Below are 21,576 nucleotides of genomic sequence, written 5' to 3'. Positions count from 1 at the left end.
CTACTAACAGTGATCATAACTTAACCCAAGGGTACAGGTGATCCATGCCAGATGTTTTGAAACACAATTCACATCAATCCCATCCATCATATGTAATGCCCAAGAATTGGTGATCAAAAGTTGCCGGTGTCTGATAACCAGTAACATATACTGTATTGTTTCATCCTTTGACTAGTAAAAGACACTGCCCTTTCCAAGATGAATAAATAACACATTTTCAAAAGCCTTTCCTGAACATCTGTAATATAACTTTTCTAGTTTCTCAGTATAATTCTTTTAGACACCTTCCATACAGCCATCATTCCTCATAACAGTCAGATGCCAAAATGTTGGTATATAATTCAATATCTCATTAACATCTTTGACATTTATTTATTTATTTTATTTTAATTCCATTTATATCCCGCCCTTCTCCGAAGACTCAGGGCGGCTTACAAGCTTAGCAGTAGCCTTCATTCTATGTATATGCCTGCTTATTAGAGCAGGGGACCCCAACCTATGGGCTGCGGTCCGGTACCAGGCTGCAGGCTCTTGGCCAGCGGGTCCCAGATATGGCTGGCCAGGGCGTGCATGCATGGGCGTGCATTCCCCCCCACTCGAGCTAGCATTCACGGCCCCATTTGCTCATGCACGTGGGTATGAATGGGGACAATAGCGAGGGGGTATGTGTATGTGCGGCCCATTTGCACATGTGCAAATGGACTGCTAGCACAGGGTGTGTGCGCGGCCCATTTGTGCATGCACAAACAGGCACTAGCTGCCACGGGTGTGTGGCCATTCGCGCATGCACACTGCACCAGCGCATGCCACATATGTGAATGCAGCCGCTAGTACTGCACCAGGGGGTATGGCCCTGTTTGTGTGCATGCATGTGCACGCATGCAGTAATTTGGAAGCTGCTCTCCCCTCTAGGCCACAAGCCTGGAAAGGTTGGAGATCTCTGATTTAGAGAAATACCCATAAATCTCATTATATACACTACAATTCCATTACAAAGCGATACCAAATGATCACACGATCATAATTCATGAGTCATCGAGCTCTCAGATTTTTCCCCCTCCAACAAAGAAAGCCCAATATCCATACTTTCAAATACATTCTTGAGGAAGTAATTGAGTTCAACTGTTAAGGATTTTGCAAATAAATCTCCAACCCCCCCCATAATAAAATCAGCAGATACACAATATTTTACTGCTATGTTCCATATAGCATGAATAATTGTTTCTATTTTTAAAAGAAGTGTATTAATATTTCTTATTTAACTATTTTCATCATCACTTTTATGCATCTGCCTTGGACTATTCTTAAACTGTTCATTAAAATGATGTGTCATCCCCTACTTCTTTAATAAAAAAGTCAGATGGTAACTTACCCCAGTCCATTTTGAGCACATATCTTTGTATACATGTTTCTGTGACTTTGAAATATGTGGTGATAAAAACATTTTGTGGAGCATATCACTAGTGCATTTTTGGAGATTCAAATTGCTGGAGGGCTAAAAAGAAAGACAAATATGCTCAGTGTAGAATTATTTTTTGCTCAGTTCCCAAATGTGCACATTAGATAAGTACTTGTGGAGATGAAAACAATCATTATCTGAAGGTAACTGCAAAGGATTAGAGATCAACTTCCCTCTGCCCAGTACGCTCCCACAGAGAGGGCCTCCTCAGGGTGCCACCGGTCAAAGAATGTCGACTGGTGGCCCCCAGGGGGAGGGCGTTCTCTGTGGGCGCGCCGGATTTATGGAACCATCTTCCGGTCGAGCTCCGAATGGCGCCTGACCTCCGCTCCTTCCGGCGCGATCTCAAAACCTACCTTTTTGAACAAGCTGGCCTGGCCTGATGGGATGGGGTTGGGTTTTATAAATCTGTTTTAACTTTTTTAATGTGTACTAATTTATTCATGGGCATTGTTGTTTAATCACTTTTAATTTTTGTATCTTGTTTTTTAATATGTATTGCCCTATTCACTGCCCTGAGTCCTTCGGGAGAAGGGCGGTATACAAATTAAATTAATAAATAATAAATAAATAAATCTCAGCTGGCTGTTGACAAGGCTGAAAGGTAATCAGCTATATAACTAGTGCTTGATGGGGCTGATGGTGCAGATATTAGTATTCTTATAATACATTATACTTTTATTATGCAGCTCCTTTGTTATATATGAATACTGCCAATTTTCCTCATTAATTAAATCATTGAGATATTGTAAATTGATATAATTCGATTACCTCAGATTTTGAATGATCTGGAAACCTAACTGCATATGCATGTCATTTTATATCTCAATTCTATAATGGGTAAGGAACTTTGATCTTGGAGCTTTCAAAACATCTCAAAGCCATGCTAGGTTCCCACTAATGAGAATAAAAGAGAGGGGGAAAAGCCTGTACTGCTTTCTCCTGCCCTCATATTTATGTCAATAAGTGCGCAATGAACCTTGCTGACAGTTTTCCCAAACCTGTGGGTTTTACTGTAACATACAGATAGTCATTGACTTACAACCATTAGTTTATCTACTGTTCAAAGTTACAATGGCACTGAAAAAAATGACTTATACTCAGTCTTCACACTCATGAACTTTGCAGTATACCCACAGTCACTTGATCCAAATTCATGCACTTGCAACCGGTTGTATTTATGGTGGTTACAGCATTCCAGGGTCATGTAATCGCTATTTGTGACCTACCCAAGCGGCTTCTGACAAGCAAAGTCAATGGAAGAAGCCAGATTCACTTAATGATCATGTGATTCACTTAACAACTGAAGTTATTCATTTAACAATCGTGGAAAAAAGTCATAAAATTGGGTATGATTTACTTAACAACCACCTTGCTTAGCAATGGAAATTCTGCTCCCAATTGTTCTCATAAATCAAGGACCAACTATACATAGACTGTCCCTTATTTGTTTCTACTATTTGCAATTTCAGTGGCAAAGAGGGAAGGCAAACATCATATCCACAGGAAGCTTTCTAACCTGCAAGCAGAAATCCAAAATAGCCTCTAGGACACCTCCCCATTGACTACAGGAGTACAGGTATTATTCTAAAGCAGTGCTTCTCAGCCTTATCAACTTTAAGATATGTGGACTTCAATTCCCTGGTTGGAAAATTCTGTTAACTGGAGTCCACATACTGTATAGTTTCCAAAGGTTGAGAAAATTATATACAGTATGAGGGAAATATGTGTACAAAATGAATATATTTGGAAAAATAAGAATTTTAGTGCATTAGGAGTTTTTGAAATCGAACTGATACTGAAACAGCAAGAATTTGTAGAATACCAAATTGCCAAATAAAAACCATTAACAATTGTGCTGGTCCATTTTGAGAAGGACTAATCATTAATGTTTCAAAAGAATTCAGGTTTTGAAGATCTTCAGAATTCCTCTCAGAGAAGATAGTACATGGGGGAGAGTTAATAAAATAGGCAGACGTTTAAACCATATATTGAAGTTTAAAGCCAGGCTGAGATGTTGTATCTCAACTTATGTATCTAATGTATCTCAACTCTTGTATATTGTAGGTATCATATTTCACCTAACTTTCATTAGAGACCCAGGAAATTATTGCCTGCCAAGTTTTGAAGATACTGATACCCCACTCTGAAATCTAGCTTTTGCCATGGTCAATATAGTACACTCTGATATCTTGATATGGAAACTTTACAGACTTTACTTGTTATTGTGCAAGATCTATACATTCTTCTAAATATTGGTTTATATGTCCTTATTCTGGTTCTCCTCGATCCAATAGCTCATTCAGATAATTCGGATGAAGTGTAGAACTCACCTTGTGAGCAACAGGGTAAGCAGCATTGATCAGTACATCATATTACAGCATTAGCACAGTACCAATTATGGATAAATACATGTGCCTGTTTGCATTATAGAGGCCTCCTGGACATATTAAGATCTTGGCAGTAGAGATGTCTGGCTATATCTGCAAGTGATTGGCTCTTTGTTGACATCACAGCCAGTTTATGCAGGGGAGGGGCTGCTCACTGCTGCTTGCCTGGAGAATTTTGCTCTTTTTGAATTGTCAGATACAGGTAGTCCTCGAGTTACAAGTGTAATGAAGCCTGCCCATTCCACTGGTAACTCGAAAACTCATAGAGTGAATCTCGTACCTCGAGTGTGATCAGTCCCTTTCTCTTTAAAACAGACGCGGTTCATTAAATGAACATGAGGTATCTCAGGGTGGGGAAGGCCATGGAGGGTCTAATGATGGAACAGACCCCCAAGTCCTCCCCGACCTACTAAGATACCACATGCTCCCCCCTCCCTTCCTGCCACACCGGACTCACCTGGAAAAGATCTGTCTCCTCTCTGCCACAGTTCCTGCTGCTGCCCAGATCTGAGGCTGGGGGACACTCCCACGCCCCACTGTGCCCGGATCTGTGCTCCGAAGGCATTTTCCAGGCTGTTGCAGACTGGATTTGAGGCCGGGGAATGCTTCTGCAGCCCCCCTATGGCCCAATTGGGCCTGGAAAATGCCTCTGGAGCCCGGATAGAGCCATGGGGGTGCATTGAAGTGTTCCCTGGCCTTAGATCTGGGTGGCAGAAGGCCTCTGGAGCCCGGATCAGGCCACGGAGGGCGTGGAAGCATCTCCCAGCCTCAGATCCTGGCCACAGCAGCCTGGAAAATGCCTCCAGAGCCCTGATCCAGCCTCCAGAGGCACCTGGAAGTGTCCCCCAGCTTCGGTTCTGTTCTCTTTTGCAGAGAACAGAGGCCTAAAGTACCATGAGATCACGCGAGATCAGTAGTGTGAGATCTCACCCCACTGATCTTGCGTGATCTTGCGTTACTTTAGGCCTTCATTCTCTGCGAACACACCAAAGGCCTGGAGCAGCCAAGAAAGTGAAGGATCTCGATCTTCGCAGGGTGAGTATTAAAGGCATGGTGCCTAGGGAGACACAGGGTTGGGTTGGGGAGTTAATAACCAGGGTGAATGTTGCAGAGCCACTGTGGTCGCTCGTAAGGGAGAACGACTGCCATGGTGCTGCAATATTCGTAATTTTGGGGCTTGCTTGTAAGCACTAGGGAGCGCTCATCACATAACTTTGAACGAGCGTTAAGTGAACGCTCGTAACTTGGGGATTTCCTGTACCAGATTTTACTCCTTGTTATAACCTAACCTCCTCTCATCCAGTTCCTCTTCTGGCTGAGATTCAGCAAAAACTGCCAGATAATGACTCAAATTCTTTTCCAGTTCAGAAAAACACTAGATATCTATTTCTGATTTCAATTCATGTTCAATTTGATTTTTAGGTTGTACATGCAGTACAGGCTAATTCTGCTGACTGCCAGCAGTTCAGCACTTCAATTCTCACCAGCTCAAGGATGACTCAGCCTTCCATCCTTCTGAGGTTGGTAAAATGAGGAGCCAGATTGTTGGGGGCAATATGCTGACTCAGTTAGATGCTTAGAGAAGGCTATAAAGCATTGTGAAGTGCTGTTGCTATGGGGTAGACCTCACTAAACATAGCACAACTTTCATTGAAGGAAAGCATACATTATTATTGAAATATACATACATTTGTTACATTGTGTATTGGTTGCTTATGAACTGAAGGTAAAGCAACAAATTTCATTATCATCCTGTAGAAAAGATCATAACAGCTTAATGGGCTCCAATACTGCAATAATTTATTTATTTGAATATGGAAAAAATGTTTATTGCTGTAATCTAGGCAAGTATTTCTGTGTCATCTGTCCATTTCTATAGTTAGTATAATTACTAGCACTGTTATTTTTAAAATATGTTTTTTAAAATTATTTATCTCAAAAGTAAGATATTTTAACTACAAGAACAAAAAAACAAAAAAGACAAAAATTAGAACTTTTACAGCTAAACAGATATGGAGTCAGTTTGATTGATACACAATACTTCTATATTTGAGGTTTTTTTTAAAAAAAGTGATGTAAAATAGTAATATATATACATTGTAAGTACAGATGTGAAATTTTATGATTATTTGCAGACCAACTATGCAGAGGGAGAGGAGAAATCTATTAGGTTTATTTGAGAATATTTTGTCAACATTCAGCCAGAATTGAATAAAGCATTTTTTGGTGTATGGAAATGCTTAATGTTGGCTGTATGCATGTGCTCACTTTTTATTATTATTTTTTCTTTTGTGTTTGTAAAATATGTTCCTTAGCGGTACATTTTTCCTTGCTCTTTGCTATTGTCATATTCTACATTTGTGTTTCAAAACTATGTATACCTTAGCATTTGTATTAAAAACTATGAAGAAAAATAATAGTAATTGTTGTAATTTTATGTGAAGTTCTAGAGACACCCTTTAGTATCAATGTCCTACTAAACCACATTACATATATCTGAAATCATTATTACATTTGTTTCACTGTTACTTCTACCTGTTTGAAATAATTATATGGAACATAAACTAACAAATAGAAAAAAGTTAAAAATATTTTTTCATCTTTAAATGTACTTACTGAATGTAAAGACTTCTGAAGCAAATTTTGTTTTCTGTAAGTTGACAACATGGCTAAATGAGCTAATTTAAGGTTATATTTTATTGTTTCTTTGGCTTTTCCAGGTAATTTTTCTTTTTCCAGACTTTAGAATCAGTTACCTATAATATAAACACATCTAAATGTTTCCTTCCAAGAAGATCATTTATAGGAGCTGGCTATCACAAGGATTACCTTTACTGTCTTACAATTACATTTCTTATCTGCAGATTTCTATACCTTATTTTCCCTAAATTTCTTCAGAATATAATTTTTATAAAATACTCACAAAGCAGCAGTCTTGGAAATATGCCCTCTTCTATTTATCCTTCTGCTCTTGGTTTATGGAAATGGGTTTACCAGGCAGCATAGACTCATAGCAACGTTCAATGGCATAACTTGTTTGAGTTGCAATTCAAGTTTCAGTGTTTTTGAACATCTATTGACATTAGCCCAAGCCCAAATATGAAAGAAACTAGAAGTGGAATCGCAAGTCAAATCTAGTATGTGAACATTATTCAGGAACTCAGGATCATGGGTTTAGCATATCAGATTTTCTGCACTAATGACTAGAGTGAGCACCATGTTGTAATCTCCCTTTAAAACTTCAATTACAAATATTAGCATAAAACTTGGTGAGAAAAGAAAAATAAATCTCTAGTCTGAAATTTGTTAGGTGGCTGTTTAAGTAAAATGGTTGCTGTAGAAAAATTATTTATTAGATTCAATAATACACTTATCCATTTAGAGAATCAAAATGGCTCTAGGTACTTAAAGAGATTGTGCTCAGAGAAATCTTTTACTAATTAATAATTTAATCACTTGCTTTTAATTGCTTAAAGTCTGAAAGATAATCATTTTTCTTTTACAGGTTTTAAACTGTACTGATCATAATTGACAGCTTAAAACAGTTTACAGTATAAGTACCCAGATAACCTACCTTTTAAATATTCTCTTGTGCACCTAGATCTGGTTTGCACGTTAAACAGCAGCAGAGAAAGAGACAGGGTATTCCAATTCTTCCCCCCACCTACCCATAACTCGTCTATTCAAATAAATTGTCAAGGTAACTAGATTTCTGTTCCATAGAAACAAGCAACAAGTTCTTTTGTCAGAGACTGATTGAATACAAGGACAGTATTTTCTGAAGCTTGGCAGTTGTGGAGTTTCAGATGAGAAAAATTTCCTTCTTTCTTCAGAAAAATATACTGATTCATCAGAGGTGCAAATATGTTATGTTTTTCTAGGATGAATTCATTTCATACAAATCACATTTTTGTACAACTAATCTGCCAACATTTGTGTAGCTCTTCTTTGCCAAATATGGCATATACGAAATTAGAGATAACTAGTTTCCCCACTAAACTTTTGTGGAACCCTGGATACATTAGCTTTCCCCCCCCAAAAAAAAATCAGTTATGTCATAAATAGTTAGTATTTAAACAATACATAAAGCTTAATCTTTCATAGGCCTGATATGTTAGCACAGCATCTGTGTTCCTACCAATAGTGGTGGTATGTTTGCATTTCTTTGCACACATCTACCTTTCTCTTGCTAACTTAGGGCACTCTTGACATCAAGTCATCCTTGCACTGTGTTCCCTCGCTTGCTGTATTTCATACTGGGGCATGTTTTCGCCGTTTCTCTATTTTCCCTTACTATTTTCTAACATCCAGTGTCTGGAGCATTTAAGTACTTCCTTTTTCTCTTAAAAACCTTTAGTTTTAAAAGATGCTTGAATTTACTTTTTTGGTATCTATAGTAGTTTTACTGCTTTGTGTGAATTCTTACACCTTTCCCTCTGTTCTTCCTTCACCAACAAACCTTTCAATTTTACTTCTTTTATTCAGTCAGACTTTTTAGATGTGTTCACTTATTAGTATATCAATAACCTTTTTGATATTGATATGTTTTAAAAGTAGTTACCATATTTTATTTGGTATCAATATTTAACATGGCTTAGATACATAATTCTGCCAAATCAAATTTACATATTTCAATTCCATTTATTTGAACAAAGACTGAACACTCCATTTAGACTCCATTTTTAACTACCATATGCACAATGTCAGTAGAAAGAGCCTCAACATAAACAAAAACACAAAGAAAAATAGAAATTTATTTAATCCCTCCCAACAATTTTTTTAAAATGGTATTAAGGCATCTTATTCTTTATCACTGTTGATCTAATAACAGACAAGCCTCAAATACAAGATATCTGATCCCTCTAAGTATCATCTTATCTATTAATTTGGTTGAAACTAATGACAGTATTTATTATTCCAAGTAAAAAATTGAAATAAAGTGGGGCAGCACCTGAAGCCAGTATCCCATTATTTTTTTGCAAAAACAAATATAAATTCTTCATATCATGTAATTCTAGGCAGAACTAAGTTCAATTGTTTTTAATTTCATGGTGAGAAGGTAAGACCTTAAGATGTTGCTAACTCCCAGCAGCCAAGAACAGCATGACCAGGTATAAGGGAAAGTGGTTGTGGAAGTTCAGCAACAGCCAGAAAAATGGATGAGTTTTCTGTCTTATAAGTTCAGTCTTACATCATTTCTTTTCTATCTGTAGGCTCCACTTTTGTAAATGTCTGTTTTCTTCATATATTAGCAGTTATGCCAAAGGAATAATATTCTTTCTCTTTTTTACTGTCTGGTATTATCTAGACAACACTGGATATATCGTTTTTAATTAAATAATGGGGATAGTCATTCTTTTGTATGGGCTAATTGCCATGGAATGAATGCACCAGTGTGCACTGTAGTAATATGCAATGTAGTAGTAGCAAAATTGTCATGAAAATAGAAATCACTGTTGCTACATTATTTTTTGTAACTGTAATGGCCTTGTTTTGTTTTACATTTCACACTGAAGTATAAAATGAATATGCTGTGCACAAAAGGGATGCTAAGGGGTCACTTGAATTGGGTAATACATTTTTTTAATGTAATTTAAGCTGGTGCATATTTTTCATAACATCAGCTACAATAACATTTTTCAGCCTTCTAATAAAGGCTGAATGCTATGAATAGTATTGGAAATGATACTGAAGTAAACATAAGAATCAACCATGGGATTCCAATCCAAATATAGAAATTACGAAGTCTGGAATTTTTAGAGCAAGTCTTCTAAAATTAGCTATGTTGATTTCATTTACCACCACAGATTTTTATGATTTAGTACAGTGAATAACAATATACGTGAAAATTACATATTGTTACAGTGTCATGACAAAGTACATTGACACTGCCTTTGACATATTTCCTCTAAAGGAAAACATGTGATAAGAAGAAAATCATAAAAGTCAGAAAAATGTTGCTCTTGATGGGTACACTTTAACACATTTAAACATGTGTGGAACTGTTATTTATAAAACTTGTGGGGGGGGGGAATCAATGTTATTACAATGTGGTTTCAGCTAAGATTTTCCTATATCAAAGTCCTCCTATTCATCATCCTTGGAGCCCGTTTTGCTCAGCTGTAAAAAGACAAAAATAATTTTATCATTTTTCTTGATCCTATCCATAAACAATGTGACAATAAACAGCAATTAAACTCAATGTGACAATTTTATTATAAACCATTGAAGTTTGTACAATATAATTTTTCTTTACAGGCTGGTCTTCATACTTGAAGTTAAAAAAAGATTTATTGTTACTTTGACTTCTAATGTATTTAACTATCTGTAAAATGAATAGAAAAGAGCCAAAATAATAGGATATATTAGACAAATATTGAAAAAAGCATCATATGGTTGGAGCTGTACTTCTGTATTTCTTTTTATTTCTTATTCTGTATTTCTTAGATGCAATTATACTGAGAACTCACAATTGTTGCTATTTTCATCATAGCTTTACTCTACACAGTTGTGTTCTACATAGTATAAAATCGCAAAATTGTAATATGCAAGTTACAGTGTCAACCATGTCAGCTATTCCTAGTGAACATCTTTATATCCTGAATCAGCAACTGAATTGGAGTAATACATTGTGATATATCTAAGGAACAACATGGGTCTTTTTGGATGAAAATGGTATTACCAGTTTTTATATAATTATTAAACTTCTTATTTCTTCTATTTGAGCTAAACACCACACACTCATAAAAAACATATTTTTTTTGTAAACACTTCTAAAATGCAAAGAATAAGCTTATCAGAAAAACCCTTGATGGGCTGTAAATATAGGTTTTCTGCCCAAATGGGCATAACTGGCTATAGATGATATGGCTTCAGTTGAAATACTTGAAGAGACTAGGAGACATGTGATAAATTAGAATATGTATGTTGGATTAGTAACAGATAGTCCTCACTTAAAAATGGTAATTGGGAGCGACAATTCTATTGCTAAGCAATGAGGTTATATGGCATAATGTCATGTGACTGCTCTGACCTAAATGGCAGTTGTACCAGTTCCAGTAGATGTCATTAGGCAAATCCTGCATGGTTACAGTGTCCCACAGTCATGTGATCACCATTTGCAATATCTGTTTCCCCGTTGGCTTTTTCATAATCATAATCATAATCATAACCATAATAGTAAAGTTGGAAGGGAACTTGGAGGTCATCTAGTCCAACCCCCTGCTCAGGCAAGAAACCCTATGAGGTTCACAAATGGCAATCACATAACCATGGGATGTTGTGACTATTTTACTTGCAAATTAGTTGCCAAATGCCCAAATTGCAATCACGTGATCACAGGGAGCTTGCAATAGTCGCAATTATGAGGAACCGTTGTTAAGATCCCTCATTCAGCACTGTTGTAACTTTGAAAGGTAGTTGAAACAGCGGTTGCTGAACAATCTTAATGCATGCAAACATATTTTTTAAAAATGCTTAGATGCTCTTCTGGATACTCTTTTCAATGTATTCCAAAGGCAACATGGATACTTGGGACCAACCCCTTTTTTCTTTTTAAAATTAGCCTTTAAAATAGGAAAGATACATGACTTCTGAGGGACAGCGCCTGAAAACGTTGGGCCCCTTTTTGTGATTTTAGGGAGTTGGGGAATTTGCTGAAAATCTTTGGTTTTGCTCTCAATTTTTGAACCACTAACTAATATAAACATGAAAGGAAATAGTAATAATAATGATGATGATGATGATGATGATGATGATGATGATGTTGTTGGGACCTTGGAGGTCATCTAGTCCAACCCCCTGCTCAGGCAGGAAACCCTATACCATTTCAGACAAATGGCTGTCCAGTCTCTTATTGAAAACCTCCTGTGCTGGAGCATTCACAGCTTCTGGAGGCAGATTGTTCCACTGATTAATTGTTCTAACTGTCAGGAAATTTCTCCTTAGTTCTAGGTTGGTGGGGGCGAACCTATGGCACACGTGTCACAGGCAGCACAGAGCCGTCCCTGTAAGCACGCGTGCCATTGCCACAGAGGGACGCAGGGCCAGGCTCCTCCCCTCCCCCTCTCCATGCATGCGGAGTTCGGGAACAGCTGCGAGAGCTAGGTGGGGTGAGGGAACCTATAAAAGGCGCAGTTTTGGCGGGAGAGTGAGTGGCCTTTGGAAGAGACCAGTGGTGGGTTTCAAATCATTTAACAACCAGTCCTCTGCCTCGCCTTCCCTCCGTCTTGGTTGGGCTGGGCTGCTCAGGGGGTCGGCTGGGGTAGGTGCAGGAGGGTGGGGGTCATCCGGTCCCAGCTGGGAGAAAGCGAGGTGGTCTGGCTGGGGAGGGCGGGAAGGCCAGGACACCTCCGTGGAGGAAAGCCGCCCCCCCGCTGGCCGAGCCTCTCATCCACACTGCGGTCACGTAGGATTGGATAGAAGGGGCATCGGGCAGGGGGCTGAGGGGGCGGCCAGAAGGTGGGAATCAGAGCCATCTCCCTTCTGCAGTGCAGCCCCATCAGCGTGGGCAAAGATGGCCCCGGGACAGCCAGAAAGGAGACCTCACCTGGTGTGGGCTCTGTCTACATGGTGGCTCTGACAGGGGCAGCAGCTGCTGCTGCTCTGAGCTCCTTGACTGGCCAACCACACAGGGAAGTAGGAGGCGGTGGCTGTGATCCCTGCATCGCCAAGCCCAGCTGGCAGCAGATCTGGAAGCAAAGCTGTGCCACCCATCCTTGCACTGGTGGAGGCAGCAGCAAGGGAAGGTGAGCTGTGGCATACGCCCACTCCTCCCCGCTGCCACTCCACATCGTCCTGCACGCACGTCCAGAGGCACACATGGGACAATGTGGGGCAGCAGCGGCAAAGGGTGGGCACATGCAGATCGGGAAGCAAAGCTGTGCCACCCATCCTCGCACTAGTGGGGCCGGCAGCAGCGGGAGGTGGGATCTGGCATGCACCCACCCTTTGCCGTTGCTGCCCCACATCGTCCCACGTGCGCCATGATGCAGGACAGCCAGTAGACTGTGGTTGCTGATGGACACCGTCAGCCCCCATGCACTCGCTGGCTTCTATGTGTGTGGGCCGATGGTGTCAGGCAGCAGTTGCTCCGGCCTGCCTTGCCCCGCGGCAATTGGCACACCCACCCTACTTCACCTCGCCTCACCCTGCAGGACGAGCCTCCGGCCCACCACCTCACCCACCAGAGACCCCCTGGATCTCCCCCAACCCTGCCCAGCCCCAACAGGTGTCCCTCCCCACGAGCATCATCGAGGTGGCCATTCCCACCCAGTTGGCCACGCCCACACGGCAATGAATAAATGGGTTTTGGGTTGCAGTTTGGGCACCCGGTCTCTAAAAGGTTCGCCATCACTGTTCTAGGTTGCTTTTCTCTTTGGTTAGTTTCCAAATAGTGGATGCTTATTTTGGCTTCAACTGCCCTTATACTACAATTATCTGGTTTTAACAATCCATTTGTAAAAATCATAAAACTATTATTATATTTTAATTTCATTATTGCATAATATATGAGATTTGCCTACTGTAAATTTAGCTAAAAACAAATGCACTACTCTTCTACAGAATGATACAGATTGTTAGTGCTTAATTAAATATATACATTTTTTGTTTAGGATGGAGTACAAAATCTCTGAAACACTGATCAAGGCAAAAAAAGACATACAAGTATCATTGCTTAGAACTAAAAATATGGTTCAAAATGGTCCAAATACTTACATGCTTTATAAAAACACGAGGTAAATCCCGTTATCATTCATATCCAAAATGGTTTAAAAAAGAAAAAAGAAAAAATTAGATACTGCTAAAATCTCCCCAAGTTACTGTTTTAATATTTTCAATTTTCAACACTCTTACCTTGATTACATCAACCCAATTCCATCCTCGAGGAAGTTCTCCTTTGTGATCTAATCAAAATAAAAATTTTGAATTTTTGCAATTCAAATTCAAGCATCTATTCTGAAATTAATGTATTAATTTACATCATAGTTTGTGGTAAAGCTTAAAATAGCAAATTCTGGCTTATTGCAAATTGCTACGAATTACTGGGCAATGCATGGCAGAGATGAGGAAGGGAACTTATGGCCCTCCAGATGTTTCTGAATTTTAACTGTCAATATCCCTGACTACTGGCGTTGCTGAGAGTTCTGGTTCAACAACGTAGATTCCACAAAAGAACACAATTACTATTCTGCTAGGAAACAAAAATTACTTAAGACATACCTATTGCACACAAAAATTCAGCATAAGCCATAATGCGGAAAAAAGCCTGTATTTGCTCTATTCTATATAGAAAAGATATATTCTACACTATACTTTTTTTAATTAAAAGAAAATTAAAATGTATTAGGAGTAAATTATACAAACCCGTTTTGTCAGCTAGCTTCCGCTTTTGCGTTTTGGACAATTGTTCCTTTTTCTCCTTTTTCTTAGTTGGTGGTGCTGCATCAGAATGTCCAGTTGAGATGCAGTTATTTAATACTGTCTAAAGAAATGAAATGTATTATTTATTAAGAATTCTCTGTAGTTTATTAATTCTATACTTGATACTTGCATTAAATGGGATGAAAAGCCATTATATCTGCTTAAACTTTTCTGTTGTCAATACAAAAAAAATTGTAGGATATAATAAGTAATTTTAACCACTGCTCCTGGAATACTAGATTAATATAGGAATGTCAAACATTGCTAGGAATTGAATTCAATCTTATAGTGGCAATTCAATATAAAAAAACTGATAGATTGCATAGGAAAACATTTTCATATGTTGAGATAGGTCAACATTTGGGAATATAAACTTACCACAGTATTAACTGGTTGATTTTCCATGAACAGTTCTTTATTATCTTTGGCATATTCAAATATTGTATATGTCATTGAGGTTCCCAGGTTAACTTCAACTTCTTCCATTAATTTATCCAATATACTTTGTTTTACAGTCGAGGATCTAGGTCAGATGACAAAGAAGAGATAAAAGGTTAATTCTAGAAAGACCACTTTTTGAAAGTCTTAAGAACTGGACAACTTACATGGCATTGTTGAAGAATGCATCCATTGATATGACTGGAGCAGTTTGTGGGTATGTTTCTGGCCATGATATTTCTATAAGGAACGCTTTGGGATCTCCACTTTCACCTATCTAAAAACATATATAAATCATGTCTACATGGGAATCCAGTCAATTCAAGATTTAATCAACAAAAATACTGAAATACAGATATTTCATTTTTACATTCAATGTCAATTTTTAGAAGAAATTTTCAAAAAGTGTTATGTCCAACATGTGAACATTAAAAATACTAATATAACTTCACCAAAATCCATAAAACAGTTACACCACGGGAAACATGGCAGTATATAAATTTAATAAATTATGATTATATCAATGATCAGCAGGACCTTTCTACCATAGACTATACCCCTTTTCATAAATTATGAATCAGTTTTATCTTTAGATATATTAAGAAAATGAGTACACCCAATCTGAAAATCTCAGTGTAAAACTTGGTATATAGTCTTAAGCTGTTGCTGTTTATATAGTGTTATAGCTAAACTACAAACTGTCTTATTGTCCTTGCTGAACAACCACTCATTCAGAGACTGTTCAAACTTACAATGGCGCTCAACAAATGGAATTTACAATTGATTCTTGTTTCTGATGGCCCTGAGCAGCATCCCTGAGGTTATGTGATAACAATCCAGGAACTTGAGTTCATAATTATAATATTGTAGTATCCTGCAGTCACATAATCACCATTTGTACCTTCTTTGCCAGCTTCCTACAAGCAAAGTCAATAGGGAAACTGGCAGGAGGTTGCAAATGGCAATCACATGGCATTGCACTTAACATCGGTGAATCCATTTAATGGCAGTCAGAAGTGCTGGAATTTTCATCGCTAAATGCTGTGCTCATGAGACTTCATGCTTTATGACCATGTTGCTTAGCAATGGAAATTCCGGTCCCAATCACCATTGTTTAGTGAGAACTACCTTGATAAATACAGAACCTAAAGCTGAGAGGTTAATATAGGCTCATTTGAATTAATACAATTTCTAAAAACTCACCCTATATTGAAATGAAATGGAACTAAGTTCCCTAAAACATTCATCACCTTCATAAATAGAACGTAATGCTTCTAACTCCATCTGAAAGAAAGCACAAGCAAACACTTTATAGTTTTATGTTTTAATTTAATATTAAACTGTACTGGGAGATCTATAAACCACTCAGCCAGGCCTGAGTGGAATGATATATATGCTTAGTAAAATATTTAAAATAAATGAACAATATCTGATTGAACATAACCTTAAGTCACATTTTAGTAGTTTTCAAAAATATTAAAAGTATCTTAAAAGAACTCTATAATCCTAGGAAGCTAACCATGCTCTATATATGTTTTATATAAAACTAAAAGTATGTGATAAGTCAATGTCATGTTTTCAGTGGCAGATGTTGTCAGCCATAAAGTATAACCAATAGCATTGGTTATAAAAAGACTGAAAAGAACCAGAAATTGCTTTTTGTGGTGCTTGAAAAAAGAACATACATGTATAAAAACAGTGTATAGAGCTGTAGAAAACTCTAATTTCTACCAAAAAAATGATCTTAGCTATATTTACGCTGCATCACAAATGCATCATTTGGGTTTTATCGAGCCACCATGGAGCAGAAAGGGTCTATTTAGTCCAGGGTTTTTCAAACCTGGCAACTTTTAAGATGGTGGACTTCAACTCCCCTAATCCTCCAGCCAGCGTGTTAAAGTTGCCAAGTTCGAAAAACACTGGTTTAAATCATCCAATCCAAATTCTACTGAAGAAAGCTAAACCAGGGTTTCGTGCAACGGGTGATGCTGATAACCCCTGTCAAAACGTTCCAGTTACCCTGTCGTTAAAAGTTCCCCGCGCGGCACTAGGGCACATTTGCAACATAAGGCAAACACTCAACAGGTGGAGCTTTCCCCCCCCCCCCGCATACTTCTGATCTGCTGCTACACAGCATGTTCTCCCCACCCCCCCACAGCAGCTCCTACAATTAGATCAGGGGTCGGCAACCTCGGCTCTTTTATGACTCGTGGACTTCAACTCCCAGAATTCCTGAGCCAGCATAGCTGGCTCAGGAATTCTGGGAATTGAAGTCCACGAGTCATAAAAGAGCCGAGGTTGCCGACCCCTGAATTAGATCCAGGGAAGGGCGGTCCTTTCCTAGCCACGCCCCTCCAGGGGAGGTTTTGCACGTAACCCCAGGGCGCCTTTACTCCTTCCATTCCCGGACTCTGCAAGTCTATTCTACTACGCCTTCGTATCCCTCACCTCCTGGTCCTCGTTCGCCGTCATGACGCGACACCGGGAAAGAAGACTCTCCCCTCCCCGGCTCCTTTCGCTCTCTCCCTTTTCACGGTCTCCTGGAAAAAAAAAATATTGCACGTCAATCCAAGTGGGAATCGAGCACGCCAGATCAATACAGAAGATTGTCCTCGGTGCGCAGGCGCCAAAAAAGGACAAGGCGGAAAGGGGAGTCAAGCGCTACCTCTTTAGCGGTGATTGGACAGCGTGATCATCCTCGCTCCACTTCCTCCAGCTGACAATTGGTCGATTCTTTTAATCGTACCCTCTGATTTGCACGCTCTTTACCCTAGAGTAGGGGTAGGCAACCTTGGCTCTTTTGGGACTCGTGGACTTCAACTCCCAGGATTCCTGAGCCTTAGCCATGCTGGCTAAGGAATTCTGGGAGTTGAAGTCCACGAGTCACAAAAGAGCCAAGGTTGCCTACCCCTGCCCTAGAGTCAGAGCAAAGCTCGGTCGGTTCCGCCTCTTTGCTCCTTCTTCTTTTCATTTGCCGCCTCGCAGCACTTTAGCTCTGCCCATTTCTTTGCACGTTCCAATAGTTGGCGCCGGGCGCTCAGGAGCCGCAGTGCTCATTGGTCAGTTACGGCTATCAATCTTAATTCGCCTGCTTAGAGTTTTCCTCGGGCAGGCCTCGCGTTTCTGTTCGAAGTTTTCCTTCTTTCCTCTGCACCCGATTGTCGTATGGATCGTGTCACCGAAGGCTGACGGCCGGGTGCGCCTTCCATACCCGGGGAGATCGTATTGCTGGTGCGAGGCAGGGCAACTGAGAACGGCGTCTCAACGGAGCTTGCAGTGTGAGCAGATCCTCTCAGGCAAAGGCACAAGGGGCGGCGGCTGCACACAAGACATTCTGTCATTGTTTTGGGGAAAGTATTTCGGTTTCGTAGGTGTGCTGCTTTTACGTTGAACGTGAAATGGAGACTTGAAGGTTTTAATAAAGGCGCTATGCGTTCAGACTTAAATGAGACTTAAGTTAGCTTTATTTAATTCCCTAAATTATTTTCTCCTGAGGAATAAAATAAACCACTATTCTCTGGAATTACAAAATATGCTAAACCATCAACCGTAAGTTGCAAATCACAGTGTTGGCCTTCATGCAGTAGAAAAACAAAAGAATATTCTTATTTTATATGACGTGAAACCGAAGCTCAGTGTGTTTTAGCCTGTGTGGAATAGTCTTCAGTCTGCATGGCTGCCATTACTATGCAACAAATGAATGCAAAACAATGTATTAGTGTAAAATGAAACCAAATAAAAGAATAGAAAAATGATTTGGTGATAAAGCTGAAAATAGGCTGCCCTTTCCTGCCTTAGAAGGTTTATTGGTTTTATTTTATGGTTTCCCAAAATCTTTAAAAATGAGCAATATATGTAGTAGTATGGAGATTGTAAATGTAGCCATATTTGATGTGAATAAGTGGGACTCATTGGTAAATTTATTTGAATACCTTTAAAGTTCACAGGTAAGTAACAACAGGAAGAAGTATAAACTAGGCTGTGGCCCAAGTTGAATTTTTTCTATCTGGTTCAATTTAGCTACAGGCAAAACCATTTTAAGGCACACAATATTGTAGTGAAATGTCTAATAGAATCTAGAATTATTCAAGGTATATAAACTTTATATCTTGCTGTACAGAAACACCTGATTTTATGTCTGCTTGTCACAAGATTAGAATAACAACTTTAAATATTCTGCATATTACAATATTTGATAGGAAAATTATTTTGAATATTTTTCTGCTTAAAGTTTCAGACTATATTTGGAACCGTCAATATGAGCCCTTCACAGTGGGATTTTCCAGTGGAATTATGTTGCCGACCAATGGCCTTTGTCACACTCACTGGTTTGGATGTTATATATAATGCTGTTCATCGAGCTGTCTGGGATGCCTTTTGTGCAAATAGGAGAGCAGACAGAGTACCAATTTCTTTTAAAGTACTTCCCGGAGATCATGAGTATCCCAAATGCAGAGTAAAGGTATTACCCTAAATATTACAGTAAGAGTTAAAAGTCATATTTTAATGTAAGTTTATTTTACTGAGATTCAAGTGTTTAAATTCTGCTCTTGTGTATTCCTTTTTGGAATTAACATTGGTAAAATAATTCTTTCAAAAGCAAAGATAGAGATATGCAGCTATATTAAATCAAGCTGAAAAAAATAATGCAACATAATTTTAAACCTGCTTCATTAAGAATAAGTTTAGCAAAACTCATGCAGAACATACGCATGTTATGATTTAAAGATAAGCAGGGAAGAAAAATATAGAGCCCTAAACTGGGAGACTGTAGGTTCTTGTTCTGCCTTAAGCATGAAGCCAGCTGTATAAGTTTCTACCAGTCATTTTATCTTAACTCTAAGAAGAAGGCAGTGCCCAGTGACTTCTGAAATTTTGCCAAGAAAAATATAAATATTAGTCCAGGCAGTCACCAGGAGTCAACATTTACTAGAGGGGACCAAAAAAACTTCACCTGTCTACAGTAATGATGATACTATTTTTCAACTTTTTCAGAGATTATCATATGAATGGTACATTCCAAAAGGTATCCTGAAAACAGGTTGGATGAACAAACATCTGAATTTGGTTCCTGCACTTGTTGTGGTATTTTATGAACTAGATTGGGATGAGCCACAGTGGAAAGAAAAACAATCAGAGTGTGCTACTAAAGTTGAAATTGTCAGGTATTATTTTATCTATTCTATAAAATACTGTTTTAGATTAACACTGAAGAGGGAAAGAAGATATAATTCACATTTTTTCTTCTTGTTTTGGAATAGAAGCTGTTATCTATGTGCATTTGCTATTGCTCATCTGAAAGAACAAATAAATTTAAGTTTGTTAAGTCCCATACATATGGTATTTCTGCCTTAAATAATTGATTGCCTGAAATCTTTATAAACTTTAGTTAGTTTAATGTCTTATATTTTTCAGGCAGAGTTTGCAGGGCCGAAACACAAAAGTTGCTGTAGTTTTAATTCAGAAGAAAACCCCCTTACCTCCAGGTAAAATACAGTTTAACTATGGTTATGTGATTGAAACATGGTAATCTAAAGTAATGTGGAATGTTGTTCTTGTTTAGTGAGCAGAAATATAAGCAGTGAAAACAGTTGGAAATAGTTTAGGTTGGAATCCAGTATTCATCTTCCACCAATGGAATTTTTGTCAATGAAAACAGGACATTTCCCCTCTGGTTTTCAATAAACTCAGAAGGACTGTCCTGGATGATTGGATATCCTTTGGAACAGATTTGTAAAAGTTTGCCCTATTGCATTTTTGACAATTGAAGCAGTTCTGTTAAGGGAATGCATTAAATGCACTAAATGCATTAAAATAAACAGGAACTTTTTGTTTATAATACAACTACACTTTGTTACTAACAATTTTGCAGTACAATTATACTTATTCGGGGAAAAATATTTAAAACAATCAAAGATGGATGCATCTAGGAAATCTTTTAATAAAGGCTTTGGTTAAGATAACGAGAGACTGCATTTTAGAAATTCACAGACAAAAGATTTTCTGTTCCTCTTTTTGAAAATGCGTAATTCATATAAATTAACTTGAAAGAACTGTCCATTAAGCCAATTGCTCTCAAATGTTGTTTTACAAATTACAACCAGAAATTTGGATCAGTCTGGACATAATTATTTGCTATAGCCTGAAAGCCATCAGCCTATAAAATGGATCAGCTTTTCCTATGAAATGGATCAGTTAATTATTTCAGCTGTTGCACAGTGAAAAAAACAGTTACAGCTATATACAAAGGAGTAGTGATTCTGGTTCTTTCTAGGGAAGGTGGTTGCAGTCAGAGTGTGAGGAGAGATCAAGCCTTTGGCATTCAGTCTGGGTTGCTACAGGGCTGATCCCTCTCCCTCATCTTACAGAGTATCTCAGATGATAAGGTATCATCAGTACTGATAGCACTTGGCTATACAACTCCAGACTGAATGGGAGACAAGTGGAAGTCTTGATTGTGCTTGGAGGTTATGGGTTTGAAAGGGGAGGAATAAATTAAAAATCAAACAGCTGGCTATTATTCTAAAAGCCAACTGATTACAAGACAGTTCCAGCTTTACTTGTGAATAGGCTTGTGATATCCCAAAATAAGATGGGTCATAATTTGGTGGTCTTTCAGACTAACAATTTATGCCAGATGAAGAGGTGCAATTTGTGCTCGAAGGACTTTTGCTCAGCTTGGCCTTGTATTCCAATTATGATCATTCCTGGAGTAAGAGACAGTAGTAATAATTACTTGTACCTTTACTCCTCATGGTTGGATTATTGTAATTTCCTTTATACAGGACCACCTAGAAATGACAGCTAGTGCAACGTGCAGTGGTCTGCATATGAATGGGATTGTTTTGATATTCCCATATAACTTCT

At 38.5% G+C, this 21,576-nt stretch overlaps 2 protein-coding genes across 6 annotated transcripts in view; one reads left to right on the top strand and one right to left on the bottom strand.

Moving 5' to 3' along the window:
- Window positions 1-8,583: 8,583 nt before the first annotated feature.
- On the bottom strand, window positions 8,584-17,319 carry RWDD4 (RWD domain containing 4). 3 transcript variants are annotated; one of them, XR_014027102.1, is made up of 7 exons: window positions 17,158-17,319; window positions 15,913-15,993; window positions 14,877-14,986; window positions 14,650-14,794; window positions 14,215-14,332; window positions 13,567-13,754; window positions 8,584-9,969 (listed from the first exon to the last, which is right to left on the bottom strand). XR_014027102.1 is itself a non-coding variant. In XM_081332670.1 (7 exons), the coding sequence occupies exons 1-7, from the start codon at window positions 17,179-17,181 to the stop codon at window positions 9,937-9,939; spliced, it is 564 nt and encodes a 187-aa protein (XP_081188796.1). In that variant the 5' UTR covers window positions 17,182-17,319; the 3' UTR covers window positions 8,584-9,936. The 3 variants fall into 3 exon arrangements, 2 of the variants coding, with proteins under 2 accessions (XP_081188796.1, XP_081188797.1); XM_081332670.1 differs by having other exon boundaries at window positions 8,584-9,964; window positions 13,697-13,754; XM_081332671.1 differs by having other exon boundaries at window positions 13,705-13,754.
- Window positions 17,320-17,807: 488 nt separating this feature from the next.
- Window positions 17,808-21,576, top strand: part of TRAPPC11 (trafficking protein particle complex subunit 11) — a 65,750-nt gene continuing 61,981 nt past the window's right edge. For all 3 annotated transcript variants that reach the window (XR_014027057.1, XM_081332314.1, XM_081332315.1), the window contains exons 1-4: window positions 17,808-17,987; window positions 18,941-19,171; window positions 19,705-19,874; window positions 20,125-20,195. Coding sequence is in view for 2 of the 3 variants with exons in the window: in XM_081332314.1 (XP_081188440.1) it covers window positions 18,968-19,171; window positions 19,705-19,874; window positions 20,125-20,195 (445 nt within the window). In the remaining variant the exon portion in view is untranslated. The remainder of the gene's footprint in view (window positions 17,988-18,940; window positions 19,172-19,704; window positions 19,875-20,124; window positions 20,196-21,576) is intronic.

The sequence above is a fragment of the Vipera berus genome, assembly GCF_964194415.1.
Source record: "Vipera berus genome assembly, chromosome: 7".
NCBI lineage: Eukaryota > Metazoa > Chordata > Lepidosauria > Squamata > Viperidae > Vipera > Vipera berus.
Note: the sequence above shows the minus strand (reverse complement) of the source record. Positions and strands in the feature narration are given on the sequence as shown.